The 22715-nt window shown below is 42.8% G+C and overlaps 1 protein-coding gene across 9 annotated transcripts in view; it reads right to left on the bottom strand.

Moving 5' to 3' along the window:
* Nucleotides 1–1162: 1162 nt before the first annotated feature.
* trioa (trio Rho guanine nucleotide exchange factor a) overlaps nt 1163–22715 on the bottom strand; it is a 72794-nt gene continuing 51241 nt past the window's right edge. For 3 of the 9 annotated variants that reach the window (XM_056400152.1, XM_056400158.1, XM_056400159.1), the window contains 41 exons: nt 22258–22373; nt 22038–22160; nt 21729–21923; nt 21490–21605; nt 20597–20663; nt 20339–20448; nt 20047–20116; nt 19784–19873; nt 19600–19692; nt 19385–19496; nt 19044–19234; nt 18622–18723; nt 17435–17464; nt 16188–16330; nt 15947–16046; nt 15572–15815; nt 15315–15422; nt 14838–15031; nt 14572–14742; nt 11736–11831; nt 11313–11461; nt 11156–11222; nt 10821–10924; nt 10651–10720; nt 10442–10531; nt 10264–10356; nt 10004–10054; nt 9824–9901; nt 9472–9663; nt 8927–9107; nt 8568–8834; nt 7978–8474; nt 6915–7162; nt 6622–6763; nt 6481–6508; nt 6199–6361; nt 5969–6090; nt 5779–5857; nt 5374–5574; nt 4228–4366; nt 1163–3870 (listed from right to left, as the gene is read on the bottom strand). In XM_056400152.1, the coding sequence (XP_056256127.1) occupies nt 3313–3870; nt 4228–4366; nt 5374–5574; nt 5779–5857; nt 5969–6090; nt 6199–6361; nt 6481–6508; nt 6622–6763; nt 6915–7162; nt 7978–8474; nt 8568–8834; nt 8927–9107; nt 9472–9663; nt 9824–9901; nt 10004–10054; nt 10264–10356; nt 10442–10531; nt 10651–10720; nt 10821–10924; nt 11156–11222; nt 11313–11461; nt 11736–11831; nt 14572–14742; nt 14838–15031; nt 15315–15422; nt 15572–15815; nt 15947–16046; nt 16188–16330; nt 17435–17464; nt 18622–18723; nt 19044–19234; nt 19385–19496; nt 19600–19692; nt 19784–19873; nt 20047–20116; nt 20339–20448; nt 20597–20663; nt 21490–21605; nt 21729–21923; nt 22038–22160; nt 22258–22373 (5990 nt within the window). In that variant the 3' untranslated portion in view covers nt 1163–3312. Of the gene's footprint in view, nt 3871–4227; nt 4367–5373; nt 5575–5778; nt 5858–5968; nt 6091–6198; nt 6362–6480; nt 6509–6621; nt 6764–6914; nt 7163–7977; nt 8475–8567; nt 8835–8926; nt 9108–9471; nt 9664–9823; nt 9902–10003; nt 10055–10263; nt 10357–10441; nt 10532–10650; nt 10721–10820; nt 10925–11155; nt 11223–11312; nt 11462–11735; nt 11832–14571; nt 14743–14837; nt 15032–15314; nt 15423–15571; nt 15816–15946; nt 16047–16187; nt 16331–17434; nt 17465–18621; nt 18724–19043; nt 19235–19384; nt 19497–19599; nt 19693–19783; nt 19874–20046; nt 20117–20338; nt 20449–20596; nt 20664–21489; nt 21606–21728; nt 21924–22037; nt 22161–22257; nt 22374–22715 lie in introns of those variants that run through there. The other 6 variants (XM_056400153.1, XM_056400157.1, XM_056400155.1 and 3 more) reach the window with 6 other exon arrangements.

Raw genomic sequence — 22715 nt, 5'->3', positions numbered from 1 at the left:
CAATACCATGACTTTTTATAACTTTTTATGCCTTACTATACTATGACTTTTTTTATGATTTTTATGCCTCATTATACTATGATGTTTTTATGACTTTTTATGCCTTACTATACTATGATGTTTTTTTGACTTTTTATGCCTTACTATACTATGTTTTAATTACTTTTTATGCATTACTATACCATGTCGTTTTTATGACTTTTCATGCCTTACTATATACTATGATGTTTAGTGACTTTTTATGCCTTATTACATTATGACGTTTTTATGACTTTTCATGCCTTTCTATACCATGTCTTTTTTATGACTTTTTATACCTTACTATACTATAACCTTTTATGCCTTACTATACTATGTTGTTTTAATACCTTGCTATACTATGACTTTTTATAACTTTTTATACCTTACTATATTATGACTTTCTTATGACTATTTTTTTCTTACTATACTTTTGTTGTCATGACTTTTTATGCTTAATTATACTGACGTTTTTTACCTTACTATACTATAACTTTTTATGCCTTACTATATTATGTTGTTTTTATGACTTTTTATACCTTATTATACTATGACATTTTTATGACTTTTTATACCTTACTGTCATTTTTATGCCTTAATATAATCCGACTTTTTTTGCCTTACCATACTATGACGTTTCAATGACTTGCTATACCTTACTATACTGTTTTTATGACTTTTTTACATTCTTATGCCCTACTATATGACTTATGTTTCACTATACTATGGCTCTTTTTGCGTTACTACAGGACGACTTTATATTTCTCTCTGCACTATTACTTTCATAGCGATTTTTATGACTTAATGTAATACGTTTTTCATCATCTGGACTGATCGGTGCACTGTAAAAAACTGAGATGCCAAAGTCGATCATCTTTTTTTTTTAATCACAAAAATCAATATTGATATTGCGTGATTTATTAGAGCAAATTTACCAGGTCCCAGCACGCCAAAATGTCACCTAGTTAACAAAGGTGTCGGTGGAAATGGCTTTTAGCTCTTCTCATCAACAACTTTATGTTTATGCTACTTTTCCATTTCAGTTTTAATCAAATTTGTGTACAATTTAGCTTTTTAAATGAAAAAATAAAGAAATAAAAGAAAACACAAAACAATGCATAAAGAAACAAAATGTAAAACATGGTACATGTGTTCATTATGTTTAATTTTCAAATAACTGATGGCAAGATGAGGATATTTACATGTGGAAATATGTAAGATCTGTACAAAGAAATATACATGCAAAGATAAAAAACATAAAAACAAATAGCAAACATGTAATTTATGAAATGGGAAACAAACATGACAAAAGTAAAAGACAAACAATGAAAAAACCCTAAACTGAGGTATCCAGTCCAAGTTTCCTTGTTTCTAACGGTCTGTGCACACCATTAAAATAAATAGAAAGGTAACAGAGGACTGTGACTTCTGTTCCTGGTAGAATCCATTTAAACTTGACATGTCCTAGCCGCCATATTGGATTCATGTATAGTCTGGTGGTTCTCACTTCCAGGAAAGCAAACTAACCAAACTAAAAACCATTCCTTAGTCGCTATTTTTAGGGCAATTTTTTTCTTAATAAGGATCCGGAATTCATGGAAGAAATATTTTGGCAACAAGTATTTGTACATAAAGTTAGAACACCATTTAGTAAATGATGCACCACAATCTCCCATTCAGCATAAATGTCTTTCAATAATCCCCTGCCTTTATATTAAAGAGCACATGAGACTAAATGAACTAATTGTGTTCCTCCAACGTAGTATTTTTAACTAGTGTAAACAATCAGTTGACATGGTCATAGATTATCTAACTCAAGTGAAACATAATCACAATAAAACATTTTTATTAAGTACTATAAAGCTAGAGCAACTTTGGTGTACCAATACTACAGAGGCATACAGTACAAAAAGTGTTAAATTATTTTTTGATCAAACCATAATGATTGTAGATTGTGACCTCTGACACGGCCTGGCCTGGAAGTCGTAACACTCAAAGATCAAATAAACACAAACTACCAGCAGTGCTTGCAGTACCAAGTACATGCTTTTCTCTAGATTTATTACAGATACAACAGATGTATTCATAAATAGTTGCATAAAATGTTAAAGCCGCAACATTGCACATGATAATCAAACATAACATACAATGAGTGCATTTACAGTAATTTGTCTTCCTCTGCCTTTCACATTCACTCCCATCTGATTGGCAACCACCGCTGCCAATTAGGCTCCGACAGTCTCTCATCCTGCTGTCCAGAAGCAGGAGTCCAATGTGAGGGGGAAGAAGGCAGAAGTCTATATACAAGGTAAGGCTTAAACATCTCATATCTGCGCAACACAAGTTTGTTCTAGGAAAAGCAAACAATGGATGTCTTCTTCTCAGATTGGACAGTGCAGCATTGTTACTCGCAACATGGTCATCATGGTTTCTTAGATTAGGTACATTATGTAAGCGCAGCCATCAAAAAGCTCTGATCGCACGTATAAATGTCTCAGTTTAAAGTCAAGAAGCTCAGTCACTGTCTACAGAGTCCAAAGTAGCACAGCAACTTTCAACTGATGAGCATTTTCTACAGTTATTGTTTTTTTTTCTCGGAAATGTAGAGACAGTACTTTTCCTTTCTATACATTGTTTCTATAAGAAAGGGCTGCTTCTCAAATGTCTTTGAGTTAACAGTTTAGTGTAAAAGAGCAAAAATGCACGTCTGTGTTCCTCTCTAGCAGCAAGAGGGAGGGCAGTTTGCTCTCAGCGCTATCACTAGCTTCGTTGGCATCACTTTCTCCTGAAAGCTCTGCATCTGTGCAGTGGTGTCAAGGCTCGATCAACTGGCTCTTCTGATCATCTTTAACTCTTGCAAAGGAAAATAAATTACTTCATAAAGTTTTTTTTTTTTTTTTTTTTTTAAGATTTTTGTTCACTTAACTACAAAATCTGTTGAGTTGAATCCAGCAAGCAGCAGTAGACAACGGCATCCATTAATTTATGTGGTAGGAGAGAACTCTGTTCTCTAGGGCTCTGATTGGCTGAAGACCTCAACAGGTCTGTTAAAGTTGATAAAAGGACCACAGGACTTTAGTAAATCAACATTCTGTGAAAGAGGATAAGATCAGCATTCATTGTTTCTCCTTCTTTTACATCTAGACAATCAAGATGCTCAACTCCAAAGGAATCTGCAGCCCCTGTGGACAACAAGCTGAAGTGTGTCCAGTTTTTCCTGCTGTGGTCTGGTCAGACTGTTGAGGTGGTGCAGGGCTGGGAGTTGGTTTGGAATTGCGTATCCTCACTCAGGCTTCAAACTCGGGGTTGAAGGCGACTTTGGATGAAGCTCCTGACACCTCCAATGGACCGGGCGTCAGTCTGGTGTTTCCTCCTGTCTATGAAGGAGATGAGGCGGGAGGTGTCCAAGCAGCCCTCTGCTCTGGCCCGGCCGTCAGCCAGACCAGCCTGCAGCCACGGCTCCTGAAGGCAGAGCCCAGCTAGAGGCCTCCTGCCGGGGTCGGTCCTCAGAAGCAGGCAGACGAAGTCTCGGGCTGCCTGACTGACACCCTGGAAGTAATCCCTGGGGAAGCTGAAGTCCAGCCGGCAGATGTTAAGGCAGGTCTCCTCGGCACTCTCGTCAAGGAAGGGGGAGGCGCCGCTCAGCAGCACATAGGTCACCACGCCCAGGCTCCACAAGTCAGAGGTCAGCGACACCGGCTCCCCGAGGACCAACTCTGGAGAGGCAAACTCAGGGCTGCCCAGCAGAGGGTGAACATAGTGGGCACTGTTGAGCTGGACAGCGTCACCAAAGTCTGTGAGTTTGACTGTTGGCTGGCCGCTGGAGCTGTGAGTCACCAGCAGGTTCTCAGGCTAGAACAAGAAAACAAAGAAAAAGTCAAGAATCTCCATTAGCCTTCTTTACTTGACTCTAATTATATTATATATTAATTCAACCCATCAGTCAGGACTCCAGTCTCCTGAAGTGAACCCATTTGTTTTTTTTTACAGGTGAAACATAATGCAAATCCTGAAGTTTGACCCTCAACATTCAAAGAAAAACGAGGATCTAACTAAGACTGGAAATGCACTGTGTGGCCTTTAACCACCATGATGACTAACTATAGAGATGAAGTAGGTGCTCGGTCAGATTAAGTGTTTTGGAATCCAGACCTTTTGTTGTGTGAAGGTAAAACACTTTAAACTTGCAGTCACGGTTAAAGTACTTACTTTTATGTCCAGATGTGCTATCCTGCAGTTATGCAGATAGTGTAAAGCTTCTAAAACATCTCGCAGGTAACAGGCCACTTTCTCCTCTGTCAGATTCCCCCAGCTCACGACGTAGTCCAGCAGACGACCTTGGTCAGCCCTGAAACACACACAATAAATGCAAATGCAAGAAATGCAAGGTTGATCTATGGTTGCTCCTAAAGTATAAACACATATAAGAATGAAAGCACAAACATTTAGGGAAACGAAATCTGGAAATCTAGAAATGCAAGAAATACAACAACCGAATATGGAAAACACATGCAACAAAGATTTCTACAATGGAAACACTCCGGGATGCTAGGGGGCGTGAAGGGCTCGATTTTGATGATCTGCACTGTCCATCAGGCTTTATGTACCCAACCTAAGTGGTTATTAAGTTTTCATATTTCTTCAGGAAAGAAAGTTACCATTTAGATTTTGAATATGTCATCAATTTATCCAAATAATGTCTGCTTGGAAATTCTCTCAATGTGTGCCATCGTCCTGGGGTGAACAGTTTTATCTCAGCAAGCCTTTTGGTAATTTACTGCCGGCTCTGGTGTATGAAGATATAATTTAGTCTCAGAGTTGAAATATAATATTTGTTGTTGCCAGTTTGTCTGACGGTAAAGCTGAGTACATAAAAAGTGCATGTTTTATTAGATATATATAGCTGATCATCAGTGCTGCCCGTGTGGATTTTGAGGTTGTTGTATGTACAGATATGTCACCACAGCACCAAACTAAACTATCACCGGGACAACGCTGTGCATTGAGCAACTGCTCTTCACATTTCAGAAAATGTGAAAATTTCCAAACAGACATTATTTGGATAAAGTGACCACATATTATTAAAAAACTAAATGGTTACTTTGTTGCCTGGATAAAATATCAATACTTATTAAATGGTCAGGTACATAAAGCCTGATGGACACTGCTGCTTCTTCTTTTGGCATGTGCCTTCCCCATTTGTATGTGGTTCGGTATTTGTAGTGTGTTTCCTTTACTGTTTATGCCTTTAAGTACTTTGTCCTTAGACGCCACCATACTTATAAGTTAATGAGCTATACAAGGATAGTTTAATTCTAAAACTCCTCGTATAATTTTATTTTGGTCTGTACTCACATCTCCAGGATGAGGACGTAGCTGCTGGGGGTTTCGTACGTGTCTATCAGACTGACTATGTGGGGATGTTGGAGCCTCTGGAGCAGATTGAGTTCCTGAGTCACCCGGTCCCTCCTCATCAACTTCTTGTTCACGTGTTTGACCGCCACCGTACGTTTGGTGCCCTGGTGATCACAACGCTTGACAACAGAGAAACGACCCCTGGTGAAGACAAACAGAGGGAGGGGTCACACAGTAGTTGTTATGGTTGTCATGGTATTATCATAGAGAGGGCTGAAAGCTAAGATGCTCTATTTGTAACAAAAAGCTAATTTGTTGTATTGTGTTGATTAAAATCTATACATGGGTCTAACTTTGCTAGAATCTACAGAATGATAATAGATAGTGTAAGTAAGATCACATTACCTTCCCAATTCAACCACCTCAGTGTAGTGAGACTCGAAGTTGTCCTTCCAGCTCACTCTGACCCCGTCAGTGGACACAGCTGAGACAAATGACACCACAGACAGTCAGTGAATATCTGTAAGCACCAGCACTGTCACACCTCTGAGGCAGAACTGATACTGTCCGTTTTATTTTGTACCTGCGCCCTTACCTAAGACTCTGAGGCTAGCTGATGACGTTACACTGCCCAGCTCGTTCGTGGCAACACAAGTGTAAACGCCATCATCCTCAGAGGCCACGCCAAGTATCCGCAGCGTCGCTTCACCTGTGTCACTGAAACAAACACACACACGTTCATTTAGTGACCGTCCCATTGCACTGCCTCATGTAATTAACCCCAAAGGCGATATCCAACACAAAATGAGACTCATGCAGTGATACCTGTAGGCGATGCTGAAGTGTCCGTTGTTGGTGAGGTTGCTCTGGTCGGGTCCCTTCCAGGTCACAGTGGCCCGGGGTCGACCACAGACCTTACACCTAAGGGTGACACTCTCGCCGCTGTCACACGTTACATCACTCAGGGGTACGAGGAACTCTGGGGGAACTGGAAGAGCGAAAAAGTCAGAGGTATAATCCTGTTTAAAGCAGTTAAAAGGTGCTTTTGATAAGATGTTGAATTGGTTTTGTTGTAAGTTTTGTTAATTCTACAAACTTCACACTTACCATCATAGATGTAGTTTGGATTTAGAAGCTGAAGACAGAAAAAAAACAAAAACAAAGAAAAAACAAAGCATGAGTGAAAAATACACTGTGGAGCAGAAGCATGACTTAATAGTGTTTCCTCAGATGAAGTGATAAACTCACCTTTACAGAAACTTTATTGGCCAGGCCATCTCTGGACTTCCTGTAACCGTTTTCCAGCTTGGTCTCTTTCTTTGCCTCCTTGTCCTTCTTCTCAGACTTTTTACGGATGCGCAGGGACGTGTGCCAGGATGAAGACTTCCTGCTGGGACAACAAACAAGACTCAAGTCAAATCAAAAAGTTTATTCAAACAAGGCTCAAGCTACTACAAATAAGAGACTGCAAAAATAACAACTCCAATTTGCAGAAAACAGTAAAAATAATTCATACTGGTACAGTTTTTCAGAGCTCTTACTTGATGGATCCCTCGGGACAATCAGGGACGATTGCCGAGGTGTGTCCCAGCACAAATCCGGGGATCCAGCCCTCGGCGGCGGGGCCCTGCTCGGTAGCTGCCCTGAACACTAAGAACATGTTTTGCTGGTTGCTGGCCAAGATCTGGACCACCTCGCCCTGAATGACGCTGATCTCATCCTCCTTCACAGCCATGTAGTCCTGGGTCACCAACATGGTGGATACGCTACTGCTGCTGCTACTTTCACTCTGCATCACAGGGAGGAAGCACGGACATGTAGGAAATAGTGAGTACAAATTCATCTGGTTCGTTGCAGTTAAATGTAAAATCTCTTCAAGGTTTGGAGGCAATAGGTATGATAACACCAGATATCTTTAAATCTAAACTATGGGATGAAATCTCAAGAGGAACACAAGCGAACTAGTTTTGGAAGAAGTGAAAAAGAAGTAGAAAAACAAAGAGGATAAACACTGAAAACAGTCTTCGAAAAAGATTAGAGTGAAGACAAAACACGAGCGAGTCAATATTTTCTTCTTGAAAAAAGTGGATGAAGAAAGGCAGGAATAAGATGAAGATTTCCATTTCACTCGTCTTTGCTCTGCAGCTCCAGGCAAAGACGAGATGAGGAACGTTAGCTTGAATGAGAGGATCTTGGTCGAGTACGTTTGCAGGCGAACCACAAACGTTGGAGGTTAGTGGCAGGAAAAGTAGATTTGAGTAACACACCATGAAGACAGCAGGAGGTGAAGGACGGCCAGGAGGAAGTCAGGTGTTAGTATAAGCTTTGTTAGAAGTAAGAAATCTAGAAACAGCCTTGAAAGTGAATCACTGAAGAGCTGAACGAGGTCCACTAGAGAGGTTTGGAACCTGAAAACATGTTGACAAACTTTTGAGAGAGGATGATGTTGAAGAGCAGTGAAGGTTGTCAGGGATGCGTAGTAGGGGACAGATTAGTAGCGCTGGCTGCAGCAGGACAGGAGACAGCAGGCAGACAGGACAGACCAGGCCTCCCTCTGCCTCGGTGTTAGTCGGAGCAGCACTGGGCAGCAGGTAGTGGTCTTACCCCGTTACTCTGGGTGGACTGGATGGACTGCTCGCTGGCCGATGAGCATGTACTCATGCGGTCTGCCTCCTTGCTGTGCGTGGAGTGCCTGTGGGTTTGGTTCCCAGATCCAGAGCCGGTCTGGATTTGGTTCGAGTTCTGGCGGACCGGACTCTCTCCTGCCTCCCCGGGAAAGGTGAACGAGCCAGGCCGGCTGGCTGGAGAGCCTGGCATAGAGCTCCAGAATCCAGATCCGGACTTCTGGCCGGGGCTGGGAGGGGGAGGAGGGAGGATGTCTTTGCCAAAGCTAGGCGTGGCCATGGGGGGCACGGCTCCAGGCCGCGATTTGGAAGTGGGTGTAGAGGGCAGGGGCCCGACTGTGGCACGGGGAATAGGGGCTACAACACTGGCAGGAGTGGGGGTCTGTGCTTGGTCCTCGGGGGCCTGGCTGGGGCGCTTGCCCTGCGGGCTACCCCCTGGAGGAAGCAGGGGAGGAGGGACAGGACGAGGGGTTGAACCTGGACCATAAGTGAGCAAAACTCACACCTCAGTCACATCTTTCATTTTGCCATACAGAACAAATTTCACAAATACAGACAGAGTTTCCATACCTGACATCTTGTTGGGGCCGTCGGGGTCGGCCCCGGGGTGGTGGCGTAGGGGCTGGGGCAGGCGGGAGGGCTGGGGAATTCTGGAGGGCCGACGAGAACCACCCTGGGGTCCTGAAGGGATGGAACTGCCCTGGGAGCTTCCACCTCCAACTCCAGGGGACGCACTGGACCCACCGCTGCCTCCACCTGGCGCTGCCATGCTGGGTACACATGAGCCACCGCTCGCCCCTACATGGTTCCTCTGATACTCTATTGGTGAGGTCAGAGCTGTGATGAGGTATAAAAGAGACGACGGCAAACATGTAGCAAACAGTTGCTTCTATAAAACATGTCCTGTGTGTGTTTGTGTGTCAGTGTACCATTCAGGAAGTTGCGTTGGCTCTCGAGTATCTGGCTGATCTGAAGGGTCCAGACCTCACGCACCCCTGGGTGGGAGGAGTGAAGCACGAAGGATTCCGCGGCGCCGTTGGTCGACCGAGAAGTGAGACTGAACTTACAGGGGTCACCTTCCACATTCTCCTCCAGACCCAGACAGCTCACCTGCAGAGTACAATCACAGGAGAGGTGTCAGGCAATTTCTGAGCTTTAATTGTGGTAATGAGTAAATTAGTGTAATATTTTTTATTTGATCAATTATACTTCTCTTAAACTTGCATTTTTATTCTTTTATTCTCTTTCCTTAATTGACCTACTCTTCTGTAACATACTAACAGAAGCTTAAAGGTTCACCACCTAGAAAAAAAAACATATCTGACTAAAACTTCAAAATAAAAGCTCGCACAAACAGCAATGAAGATCCTTTTCATGTTGCATAACATGACAGTCTTTTTCTCAAAAGAAAATGCCTAAATTGCACTGGTGAAGCAGTGAGAGGAACGACTAACACACATCATATATCCATTACCTTAATGCTGTTCTTGTAGAGAAAGCCAGGCAGGGAGAAGCCTTTCTTTTTATCGAGGGGCTCGCTGAAGATGACCAGCTGCTCAAAGAGGAAGACTCTCCTCTCCTTCATCCGGCCGAGCAGACTGCCCTCTGGGTCAGACACCATGAATGTGTCCTGCAGCAAGAGGCGGCCCTGAGCCACGATCTTCCCCTGGAGAGGGAGATGAACGAGATGGGAAGATGGAAAGATCGGTTGTGGGAGAGGAAATGTGAAAATGTAACTGAGAAGTTAAGTCCGGGTGAACACATGAAGAGAATACTGTATTAGTGTAAAGCATAATTTTCAATCACAATTTAATGTAATTTCTTACATCAAATCCCTGAAGCCGGCCAACATTCATCATGTCATTACACCTTTTCGGCACAATGCACATGACCTCCACTGCTTTCTGTAAGAGTCAAACATGACCAGAAGGTTGATGGAGTTTTTGAATATGTTTTGTTTCTTGATTTTAAACATTTAACAAGAGCTTTAAGTTTTCTTATCTTACCTCCAACTCCATAGACTCCAGCCCAGCCTTTTTAGAGTGTTTCAGGAAATCCTACAACAGGGAAAAAAAAAAAAAAACGTGTGTTAAGAAAACAGAACTCAACAATTTACTCTTTCAAAATCAGTGCAGCTTTCAGATGGCAGAGATGTATATTTATAGACAGCAGACTGGGACAAACTGTACAATAATATGGATGATAAAAGAAAGGGGGAGCAGCAGCTGGAGCTCTGGCACCCCCTGCTGTACTGTAACACACCAACCTTGAGCAGCAGCTGGTACTTCATGATCCTCTGGACCGGCTTGATGAGCAGGTCTGTGATCTGCAGTCTGTGTCCCAGCTGCTGCTTCAGGTCCTGCAAAGACAGAGGTTAATTGAGACATTGAAAGCAAGATGTTGGTTTGTAGTGTCTGATCATCATAAAAATAATGGGCTCATACCTCGAAGTAGGTGTCGATGTACTCTGAGACGATGTGCTCCGACTTGGGCTTGTTCTGACAGTACACTACGTACATGTTCAGTCTCCGTTCCTGGGTGTAGAGAACACACACAATTACAACAGGATTGAGTGTGTACGAGAAAAGCAGAAGTTAGAAATAAGAGTTGTTCCCATAGCGATATTAGTAGCAGAAATTCACTGTGGTCAAACCTGTTTGAGAAATAGCGGTCCCAGTCTGTCAGGGTCCTCCAGGCATTTCTCCAACTCCGCGAGGAAGAAGCTGAGCAGGACAGGGAGAGCAAAGAGAAGGAAGTGAGTGACTGTGCAAGTGATTCTGATCCGAGGAAGCTCTCCATCATCTGGACGTGTGTGCCACGTACTCTTTGTGCCAGTCGTAGATCTGGTGGATGTTGCCAAACACGATTTTGTCTTTCCCTTTCATATCATCGGGGACGCCCTCCTCCTTCATCCGGCTCATGTAGCCCTTAGGACGGAGACACACGCGTTAACAATAATTTACAACAGGGAGGCTACGAAGTTCAGCAAGTTAATCCAGAAAACTTTCATTGACATTTTAAAATGCCAGATAGAATAAAAAAGCTGAGCGCAGCTCGACTTACTACAGAACCATAAAGATGTTCATATTTTCAGATCTGACAGTATAATAATGTAGAACTAATTAACCAGTCCCACTGCTCATAAAGCATCAACTCACCTCCACCACCAGCCCGAGGTCTCTGACATAATCTCTCTCCGTCTCCACCAACTCCAGCAGAATGTAACTACAGCGAAGAAAGAAAGAATAAAGATGACAGATTTATTAGAATGAAAACTCTCAAAACATCACAGCCTGTAAGCAGAAGGAGACATACTGTCTCTTCTTGAGGACGCTGGTCCTGCGTTCGTCCATCTCTTCAATGGGGGAGGAGGAGGAGAGGAGGGAGTTGTCAGAAGGGTTGAAGGAGGGAGAGCTGCTGTCTCCCTGTTCTACCGACAGAGAGCTGGGTCTGTCCTCCAGAGCCTGCACCGAGAGAAAAAGGTTAAATGATGTAATAAAACTATTAAAAGTACTTTGATCATGTCATCATCGATCATTAAAATGATAATGAAATATGAGATTCATTTTACTTCTCAACTTAAGCTTAATGAAAAAAAATCTAAAAGTTTTAAGTATTAAGTAAAGTATTAAAAAAATATATGTGACACTTGGAATATTTCGCTGTAATGAAGACCTCTGAATTCCTCTACGTTGATACAAATTTCGGATGTGTTCTTTTGTTCCTCTGTTATCCTACCATCTTGCTTTTGACCAGCTCCTCGATGGCGCTCACCAACTCGGCGGCACTGGGCGTTTCCGAACTGGATGGACGGACCGACAGACGAGAGGAGGTCTGCGACGAAAACAGAGAGATGAGAGGAGGGACGAAAAACAAGCATAAGAACCTGACAGTTCATGCAACACAACAACTGTTCCTGCTAACGCTAACTCTGCTACTTTAATCGCCACCATTTTCTCTGTAGGAACAGTTGTATTGACACCAGCCAAAGAGCAATCTATAGTTTAGAATTGATACAAGCTTTTCTTAATTATTAAAATGACACAGGTCATTTAAAGAGATCTTGCGTTAAACAGCAAATTCCTCATCTGTAAAACAGACGATAAATACTCTTATGATCTGTTTTAATGGGAAAACTTCAAAGCTGATTGAACCCATGAATGTGAACCTGCATGTAATACGTTTAGTCCATAGATGAACAGCAAAAGAAATGGCTTAATATTATTTTATGGTTAAAGGACATGCTTAAGTTTTGTTAAGATTCATTTCAAGATTAGCTTCTGTTAGTAGTCTATTAGTTTTATTATAACTGAATGAGTTACTTCAGTCATTTGCACGAGTGATGGCTTAGTGAAAATGTTTGTTAAAATGTTCAATGCTGTAATCTAAAGAGAAATCCAAAAAGTAGCTTCCACTAGTGGAACCCCCAGTGCAAAGGGGTTTTAAAGCTAAAGGTTACAAGAAAGTGCAAAGAAAAAGTTCATGAACTTTAAAAAACTGTCAGTGAAAAGGTAAAAACATGAGGCTGAAAGTCAGGTGAACGAGATGAAGTTGAAGAAGTGAAATGTCAGAGAAAAGTGATGGGGAGAAGGTCAGGAAAAAAAAAAAGAAAAAAGAAGTGATGTTTGAATAGAGGATGTTTCCGTTGCTTTCTCAGGTGATGATGAACAGCCTCTGAAATAAAGAAAGGATGCTCACAGAGCGAGAATGAAAGAGGTATATGTATGTATGTATGTAGATATAGTTCAGGAGACTCTCACCCTTGCTGTGCTGTGCTTCAAGACTTTCCCCAATTAGGTTTTCTGGGTGAGGCTGTGTGCCCTTCTGGCCTCGCCAGCGTTTAGAAGATGCCAATTACTCGCATGGGTAATGAGGTTAACGCACAGAGGGTAAAAGGGAGATGAGGACGAGTGGGCAGGGCGGGTGAGGAACGGGGGGGTGGTGGTGGTGGTGGTGGTGGGGGGGTGATGGGAACAGGAGGGCTTTTGAATTTTCACCTCAGTGTGGGGTCATATTTAGATTATTATCCGGGGGAGCTGCCTGCTCAGCTGACAGGATATCTTACCGACTCTCCTCTTTGTGTTTATATTGAGTATTTGTTTCTTTTTAAACCTCACTTACCAACCTCCTCCCATCCTATGAACGATAAACATGCAGGAAAAAAAAGCTGCAGTCCTGTGGTTTTTCTAGCCAGGCATCACGAGATTCTAAATATCCTCAAAATTTATAGAAGTTAGCCTTCTGAGCTTTTCTACTGCCTTCCCTCTTTATCTACATTTCCCTTCGTGCCCTTGCTCATCTGCCAGGCGACTCTCCATTACAGCGGGGTGTTGAAGAAACAGGGCAGAAAGTCCAAGTCAAAACAAGTCAAACTAAAAAAAGATGGAAGGAAAAAAAAAACTGCACTAAAGAAATGCAGGAATGTTTAAGAGTTCAGAAAAATACAAAAGTTAAGAAGAGTGACTTTTAGGGGACAGAGAGGGGTGCATATTAAAAAGAAGAAAGTCTAAAAAAAAAAGCTGCTAGCTTAATTTCCTTTCACTCTAGAAACTGTGTAGTAACCAAGGAAAAAAAAGGCTTCAGTAAGTAGCGTTTAAAGCTGAAGAGTAGGGGGTAAAAAAGAGAGAATTGAAGAACTTGACCGAGGGAAGAGACAGAGGGGGGAGAGCAGGGCATTTCAGATGGAGAGGTATGGAAACTGAGACAAAGCAAAGACAGGACATAAATCAAGGTAATGCTACAGCATGGCAAACAGCAAACGATACAACCAGGAAACAAAACAAAAGAGAAACAGAAATTAGTGTCAGAGGCGTCTCCACTTAAGACGAGGAGGAGACTTGGACCTGCCTGAAACTTTTCATCGCTTTCTGCTTTAGAAGAGAGAGGGGAGAATATGATGCAACATGCCAAGATAAAATGTTATGCAATACAGAAACTAAGGAGTCACTTAAACACCGTGTCAGGAGATGTTCCTTTTTTTGGAGGGGGGTGGGGGGTGGGGGAGCAGGGGGAGTGGGGAAATGAGCGGAAATGTAACTTTCAAGAACTAAAGATCACAACAGCAATGACAAGAAAGAACCAGTGTAAGTGCTGGATTTATCTTTAAGATAATCATCATGCTGAAATTAGAGGGACAAAGAAAAACAGCTGTTATCCTGCTCATACATCAAAAAAGTATACACGATGTATGGTCTAATGGAAATTAACTGTTTCAGTCCTTAATATTTAGTTTTTAGCCACTGAGTTGACTTGAATACTTATTAGAGATAAAAGCTGTTGCCTCAGGCTTGTTGACTCAATTTTTAAAAGCTTCAACCACTGTAAGTTACAAGAACAAACAGAGAAATGAACTAAATTTGTTATGTGGAAATTTTGTCTGATGACAAAACAGGTAGAGTCAGTGAAAGTTTCTCTCACTTAGATTAAAACTAAGTTCAGAAAACAGTTCAGTCATAATTTTTCCCCTCTGACTCTTCTGCCTTTCCTGTCATCATCTTTGCCCATCTGTCCACCTCCATCCCTTTTCTCTGACCCCTCTCTTCTGTACCCACGGTAACATCCTCCCTCTCCTCACCTTGTCATCCTGTGAGTCCGGCTGCAGCAGGCTGTGCTGCTGGATGGCCATAGGTGGGGGCAGTGGTACTGAGTCAGCACCTTCCTCGCCCTCCTCCTCCCCGCAGCTCTGCATGCCCGAAGAGCTGGACTTGGACAACGTGCCGCTCGACAGGCCTTCGTTACGAACCCTCTGCAACACACATGGATCGCAGAGCAGAAATTAATACACAATACTGCGCAGAGCTGCTCAGGAACCGCTCACTGGACAGAGGTGTATCCACCCACCTCCTCCACAGTCTCGTCCTGAGGTGTAGCGGCACTGTCATCTGAGTCCTTCTGGGAGCCCATTGTCATCTCCCCGCTCTTCCTCATCTCGCGGCTCTTCTTGTGCTTGTGAGCCAGCTTCTTCACGTGGCCATCTGCCTTGCCGCTGCTTAGCCGACGCACTGGGCTGGTGAGCCACTTCCGCAGGGTGTTACCTAGGAAATAGCCCAAATACTTGAACAAACAATTGAAGATAAACCTACCTAAACATGCCTTTTATCTGAAAGATTTCATCTACATTTTGACAGCTGAGAAGCATCTCTATCAAGTAAAATTCAGAGTACACTTCCATCATTGCAGAGGGACTTAGTGGGAATTTTTTAGCTACTAAACAAGCACTATTACTTAACTAAAAATGGAGGCTATTTTTGTGATTAAGCTGAAATTTTGACATTTTTTTAAGCAGGCACAAGAGAGAATATGGTTCAGGGATCATACCTGGTCGTTTTGGCCCTGGTGAGGTGTGGGAGCCAATGCCATGACCAGGCTGAAGCGTGGCGGACGACCCCGGCATGATGGAGTCATTGCTGCACACTGACAAAGTGTCTGTGATACACAAAGCTACTGTTAATTCTATTTTTTTCCCACATGATACGGACAAAAGTATCAAAACATTGTTTCAGCCCCCGTGCATAAAACTCCTTAAATGGCGATGCACATACACCCTCCTCCCTCACACCACATACAGCACTGACCTTTGTGGTTGAAGATGCCCTCCATCTCCATGGAGGACCTGGAATGGGCGATACAGAGCATGGAGCAGGGGACCAGGCCCTCTTGGGCTGGCGAGCGGTCTGTGGTCCTGACCAGGCACCAGTCTGGCTTGTCGTGACAGCGCTCCAGAACCTCCACCGTCTGGCCGCGCCGCACAGTCAGCTCATTGCTGTTGCTGGCCATGAAATCGTGTATCACCACAGTCAGCTCACAGCCACCAGAGAGCTGAGGGAGAGAGGATGATCACTAAGACCTGGTCTCCACGTGACACTTCTCCCAGGTACAAGGTCTAGTGATTCAGAATAATATGAAATGTAAAACAGTTCACGGTATCATCAGTGTGCGTGCATCCTCACCTTGTCGCTGTCCAGTGTGTTCTGAGAGGTGCGGGATGCCAGAGAGATGGTGTCTGGTTGGCTGCTGCCTTCACCCTGACTGTCCAGGTCCTCTCCATCCCTAAGAAACACACACACCATCAGTTAAAGGTGAGCGTATGTCTGAAACTGAGTGTAAATGAACTTCACTGTGTGTATTCCCTCATGTGCACTACTTTCTGCTCCCTTAGAAAATCTTAAATTTCAGGTGACGCATGTTTACCTTCGTCCCTTGTGGTGCTTGGCTGTAGTTGCTTTTGGAATATGAATGGGCTCCTTGAGCGCTCCTCTCAGGTGGATGGTGCGCTCCTGGATCACCTCCCGGATGTGCTTGATCCAGTCCTGCTTGTTCTCGATGCTTGACGCCTGTTAATGGTCAATGATGGAGGGAGTTCAACAAGCCAAGAGTTAAGAGTTGTCAGGAAATTAAATTCCTTTGGAAATGTTGTTTCACACTGTGTAGTTCACACAAGTCTGAATTTGCCTCTTGTCATCTCTTATCAACCTTAGTCATTTTACTTTTTTTGTGTTTTTTACAGTCCTCTCCAGCTGTGGACCTCTAGAGCAGCAGTTCCCAACCTTCTGTGTCAGCCGTTCCCCCACAGCCCTCTCAGATTAACTCAAGAGCCTCTTCATCATTTGAACTGATTTGATTTGAACTTGGTGTTATTCATTTAACACACTAGTTATATAAAAGTGGATTCATTTTTTATATAACTGAACAGTTTGGGAAAGTTTTACATTTGTGCAACTAGCTACCACAGCTACACGGCAGAAGCTGGACGTCTCACCCATTTATCCATTACTTTTAGCCATCTATGATAACCGCCACTACTTTTAGCTAGCATTAGCTATTTCAACTGTTTGTTACTTTTAGCTGTTGATATCATCCGCTTCTTCATTAGCTAAATAAATAACTATTCTATTTTTTAAGTGTTTATAACTTTAACTATTTTAACCATGAATTCATCACTTTTAACCAACCTTTAAAAATTTTAATAAATTCGTGTTACTTTAGCTAACTATACGAAGTACTTATTTCAAGTTAGTAAATTTTAGCTAACTGCTAGATAACTAGTTTCCATGCACTCTCAATCACAACACAGTCTTCATGTGTTACAGCAGACTCAATATATAGAGATGTTTCTGTAATAGTATTTTAATTTCTTTTGTCAAATGTGTTGTGTTACTACATAATCTTTCCAAGTGCTCTTTGCCAACTGCAGAAAGTTTCCCCCTGATGTGCAAGTACCCTTGGTTGGGAATCACTGCCCTAGATTATTTTACAACTTTCAGCCCCACACCTGTGGTGGCACTGGGTTAAAGTGGGTTTCTGCTGTGGATCATGTCTGCCGTTAGGTTTTCCTAAGCTCCTGTTCATGAAGAGCGAGGATAAGAGGTGCAAAGAGTTTGAGTTTCAGACTTGTGAGAAGTGGCTGAGGGCTGTGTTGTGGGATAGTTTGTACTCACCATTGCTCCATGTTTGGATCCCTGACTTAGCTTTGAATTTAAAATATAGAATAGAGAATTTCACTGGTTTGGTTTTAGAAGATGTTTACATGACATTTCTTATGCTGACAAAACGGTTTGACATGAGAGAAACGCACAACACTGATAATTTGTGTTCTGACAGCCAATTAAAATGTGTAGCAGATTGTAATGGATGGTGTGCATGTATATGTGTGTGTATGTGAACACGTGTAGTTAGTAATGAGACACACTTAATTTACAATGCACATACGACATGACTGCTTCTCAGCGGTTAGTTTGGTAGTCAATGCTCAGAATTAAATGTTAGGATATTAGCTTCATGCTGTTCCAACGGCTGACACACAAACTTTAATCCATCTGTGACAGTGTTCAACAGGAAGTTTGAAAATATGGGATGGAAAAATCAACTCAGGACTAAATAAATGTATCAATGTTGAAATCAAATAAAAGCTTAGTTTTCTGGCAGAGGAGGATGGCTACTCGTCACTTTGGTAAAGTGGCACAGAGCCAGAATGAGGCGATTGTGGGCGTTCAGGAGTTGAATCGGTGTCAGCAGCGTTGGTGGAAGCACATCAGCCCACAGAAAGAAATTAGAGATACAAACATCCACAGAAAACACAGCCCCAGATATACAGATGTGCCTGTGTTTGTTAAGAGATGGAACGAAGCAGAATCTAACCAGAGGACAGAGGCTTGCACAGAGAGACGGACAGAGAACAGAAAGAAAGAAGAAAGAAATCAGGGAGACAGAGGAGTGTGTGACTACAGAAAGCTTCTTGGCTACCATGAAGCTGCTCATGCAATTAAACAAGATGTCAGAGAGAACAAAGAAAGTTGAGAATATAAGAAGAGAGGCAGGAGAGGGTTGAATGAGAAGAAAGGCGAGAAAAAACTAGGTGAGACCGATATAAAGGTTTTCCAACACATTCGGCCAGCACTGGCCTTTTCCTCCCCATCAGATATTAATCCGTCAGTGACATCCAACACACTCATATAGAAGTTTGTTTGATTGCATATGTATTCTATAAATTAGTATTTTCAGTGTTACTATCTTGTGTTTCAAGACTTCTAAGACTTCTCCCCAGTGATTCTTCCTTTGAAAACCCATATCGGTCGAACCTTAAATGATATTTGAGAAGGAGTCGAAGAGAGGTGGTGTGTTTTACCTTGAGCACAATCTTGTTGTCAGATGTCGGGGTGCGTCCCACCCATAGAGCAAATTTACAGGGGTCTCCTTCAACATGCTCTGTCACCCCCAACTCTGATGTCTGGAGAGAGAGAATAACAGAGTACAATGGCCATCTGAGAAACTCTCGCTACATTTAAAGTGTGATTTCTTGAGACAATGGAGACTTCAGACTGTCTCAAGTGTTGATTCAATTTGCGGCAATTATATTTACTTGGATTTTGTAATGTACAAATAATGCAGTTAAAGATATGAGGCACAGAGAAACAATAAAAACGTAAATTACATCATCTACTAATCAAGAACTTCTTTAAAAGCCTTTCATTACACTGGTCTTTATTTTGTTAAAGAAGTTAAGCAAAGACAAACTTCAATACGTTTATTTGACCATCATTTACTTACAAAGAGTTTGCTCTTATAGATGTATTTGCTCCTGCCATTTGAGTCCTTGACCTCCTTGCTGAAGACCAGGGACATCTCAAACAGGAAGAGGTGGCGCTCTCGACCCTTACGGATCAGAGTCTTTGGATCCCAGACCTGGAAGGACTCCTGGAGGATGAGCTCGCCCTGGGACTCAATGTTTTCATCAAAACCTGGAGGAAGGAGAGGATGTTGGCATGAAAAAAACATGTTGTTGCCTGATTTATGTTGATGGTGAGTTATAATTTGATAAGAGGTAAACATTCAACAGTAAAAGATTAAAATCAAAGCAACATAAATAACGAATAGAGTGTTTTCATCACCTTCCAGCATAGAGAGGTGCATGGCATCGTTGGCTTTCTTAGGAACACTGAGCATCACCTCGAGGCCGTCCTTGATCTCTCCTTTACCTTCTTCACAGCAAGTCAGCAGCTCCTAAACACACACACACACACACACACACACACACACAGAAACCATGACAACAGGAACCGTAGAGATGGCAACCACAGCAGTGTGACGTGGTCAGGAGGGCTACCTTTAGCAGGAGCTGATACTTGGTGATTCTCTGCACAGGCTTGATCAGGTAGGAAGAGATGGAGTTGGCCAGTCGGTGCCTCTGTTGAATTTCCTGTCAACACCCACACAGAGACGTGATGCGATCGCACGCAACCGACGACGACAAATCCAGTTTCTTTTTAATGACCACAGGTGATACTCACATCAAAGTAGTTCCCAGCATGCTCCAGGATGAGCTGGGTGGAGTCGGGTTTGTTCTTACAGTAGTTCACATACATCTGGAACTTATCAGCCTGGAGGAGGAGAGAAAGTGTTTGAAGGTTGAGCATCTTTCATGAAGGTACAGGCATTCAATCATACTTAAAACCTACAACCTGTAAGCTAAATTTTTGCCAAATTCCAGAAACATTAAGGATTTATGCATCTAAATCTCCATTGACACAGTACAAGAACACATAACGCATACCCATGTGACGAAGCAATGGCCGACATCCTCTGGTAGCTGCTCGTACTTCTCCAACTCTTTAAGAAAGATGCTGACAAAACAAGGAGAGAGAGACTGAAATGTGAGAAACAGCAAAGTCACAAAAGCTTTATTAGATGAAAAGTGTTTCCAAAATGAAAATTGGATTTTACTTTGATCCAGATCTGATGTGTATCTGATGTGAGACCCTGCGATACTTGCTTGCAAGGCTGATTTAAAATTTAATTTTAGATAAAGCACAGAATGACTAAACTCCAAAAAATGTGTTTCTTACTTATGGTGGAATTCATAAAGGTCCTGCATGTTTCCAAAGATGATGTGCTCCTTGTTGATGATTCCTGGAGGAATCTCCTCAACTCCACTGGTCATCTCCCACAGGTAGGTCTGCACCGAGACAAGAAAAAAAAAAAAAAAAGACAAAGCCAATCAAAAACTTTGACAGGGTTCTGATACATTTTCACATTTTCGTGTGTTGTTGCACAACTTGCACATGAAACAGGTTAACAGTGGTGGGTTGTGAAGCTGAACTCACATCCATGCACTCCCGCAGGTCTCGCACGTAGGCTTTTTCTGTCTGAATCAGCTCTGCCATGATGAACCTAGACACACACACACACACACACACACACACACAAAAAGACACACACATGCACAATATTAGCAATTGTCATACTGTCCTCATCCACACATTGATATATCACCATGCCGATAGCTCCCTTTCAGCCTGTCTCCTCCGTCCATTTACGCTAATGAATAATGAAAGAGTTACAGGCCATAAAACTTGGCCATAAACCAGCCATGAATGAAGCAAATCACGCTCATGATTTGTTCTGCTCATATAAAATGACACAGTCTCCTTTTCCTGTACACTACATGTAGATCCATTTGTTCTCTAGTGGAGCTTGACTGTTGTGTCTGCAGTTCTCGCGCTGACACAGCAGAGAGGAGGGTGCATGGAGGGGGGAGGTTTAAATCACACAAATCCATTATGTATGTACGTTTACACTGAACGCACTCAGTCTCTTATTCAGAACCGCTTACAACTATTCAGAAAGTGGGGGTTCAGCACTGACATTGCTGTTGACAAGGACACTGACAAGCACAATGAATGACCCTGGGAACATTTTAGTAACCGCTCGGGCCGCTCTGCTGCGAAATTTGGGCGCAGAGCCAGTCATTCAATTTCTCGTGCTTTGCAGCAATAAAACATTTCCAAGAGGAGGTAAAATGCTGTGAAAATGCTGGCTAGCTACTATTTGTTTAGTTTGAAGGCATAGCACGTAGTGCTCACAAGTGCAGCTTTTTTACAGTTTTATTGGCACAACCTTTTTAATTTACTAAATTATTCTGAAGAAACCATTCTGTTTGGAAAAAGCCATGTCTGATATCTGAAACTGTGACGTTAACAAGGAAGTGGGGACGTACTCCTTTCTGCGTGCCGACTTGCGCTTCTCCTCGTTTAGCTCATGGGCGGCATCCCTCAGCTTGACCTCTGACCCTGGAGCTGTGGCTGGGATGATGTCCAGCTGGAGATCCTTGCTCTGACACAGATGGAGGCAAAGTAAGAGATTAAGTGATTTCAAGAGACAGACTACAGAAGTGAGAGCGTGGATTGGCCGGTGTTCTGCACATGTAAACTCCTGACGAAGCACACGGCCACTTACTGCCTTGTTAGAGTCCGAGGAGATGCCCAGGGCTTTCTCCAGGCTGCAGCGGTACTTGTCCATGCGCAGGGAGAAGTCTCGGTACCGTTTGTCCACAGCCGTCACCCATTTTTTGATCTCGCCGGCGTGACTGTGGCCTTTCTCGCAGAAGCCGTCGGCCAACTGGATCAGCAGCTTCACACGCTCCTTAGTTTGCTGAAGAAAAGGACCAGAGAGAGAGAGTGTTACATGTATGCACACGTATACACACATTAACATGATTCTTTGTGTGTGTGTGTGTGTGTGTGTGTGTGTGTGTGTGAGCCTAACCTTGGCTGTGATGTGGAAGTCCTCATGCTCCTTCAGCAGTTCCTGTGTGTGGTGGATACTCGAGCCAGTGGAGGTGTGTGTGGACAGGTAAAACTCCCCAGTGTCGTGAATCCACTCCAGAGCCTAAACACACACAAAGGATACAGACAGTGGAAGTGTTTACTTTCTGTCTTGTTTCAACCTAAACTGAATTATGTGTTCATCTTTTGTTTTTTTGTACCTGTTTGGCGCTGCGTTCAAACACCACATACTGTTGACACTGGTCCAGCCGTCGTTTCCTCATGGTCCAGAAGTGGAGAACACGATTCTCTCTCTGCAGTAGCTCGTTGAGGATGTCTGAACACGAGAGAATCACAGAAAACACTCAGAATTCAGACATTCAGCAACATAACTTGCACACAGGCAATACCCAACAAGAACCCAGATCTGTTCAAGAGCTTTTCTGCCTTTGGATGTCGGCAAGAGAAGAAGTACTGAAGACAGAACATACTGAAATATGTTATCAGTCATGTTCACTAACATTACAAAAAGTGGTAATATGTACAGTGGTTAAGTGTCATATAATAACTGATTGAATAATTAATGAATAGTTACTCTGCTGTGATATATTTTGATTTTTATAAATTAACAAAAACTACTCTCTACTATCATTCATATGCATTGCTTTTGAAGTAGCAT

This window comes from Seriola aureovittata, chromosome 16 (assembly GCF_021018895.1).
Source record: "Seriola aureovittata isolate HTS-2021-v1 ecotype China chromosome 16, ASM2101889v1, whole genome shotgun sequence".
Classification (NCBI taxonomy): domain Eukaryota; kingdom Metazoa; phylum Chordata; class Actinopteri; order Carangiformes; family Carangidae; genus Seriola; species Seriola aureovittata.
This window is presented reverse-complemented; position numbering and strand designations above follow the sequence as displayed.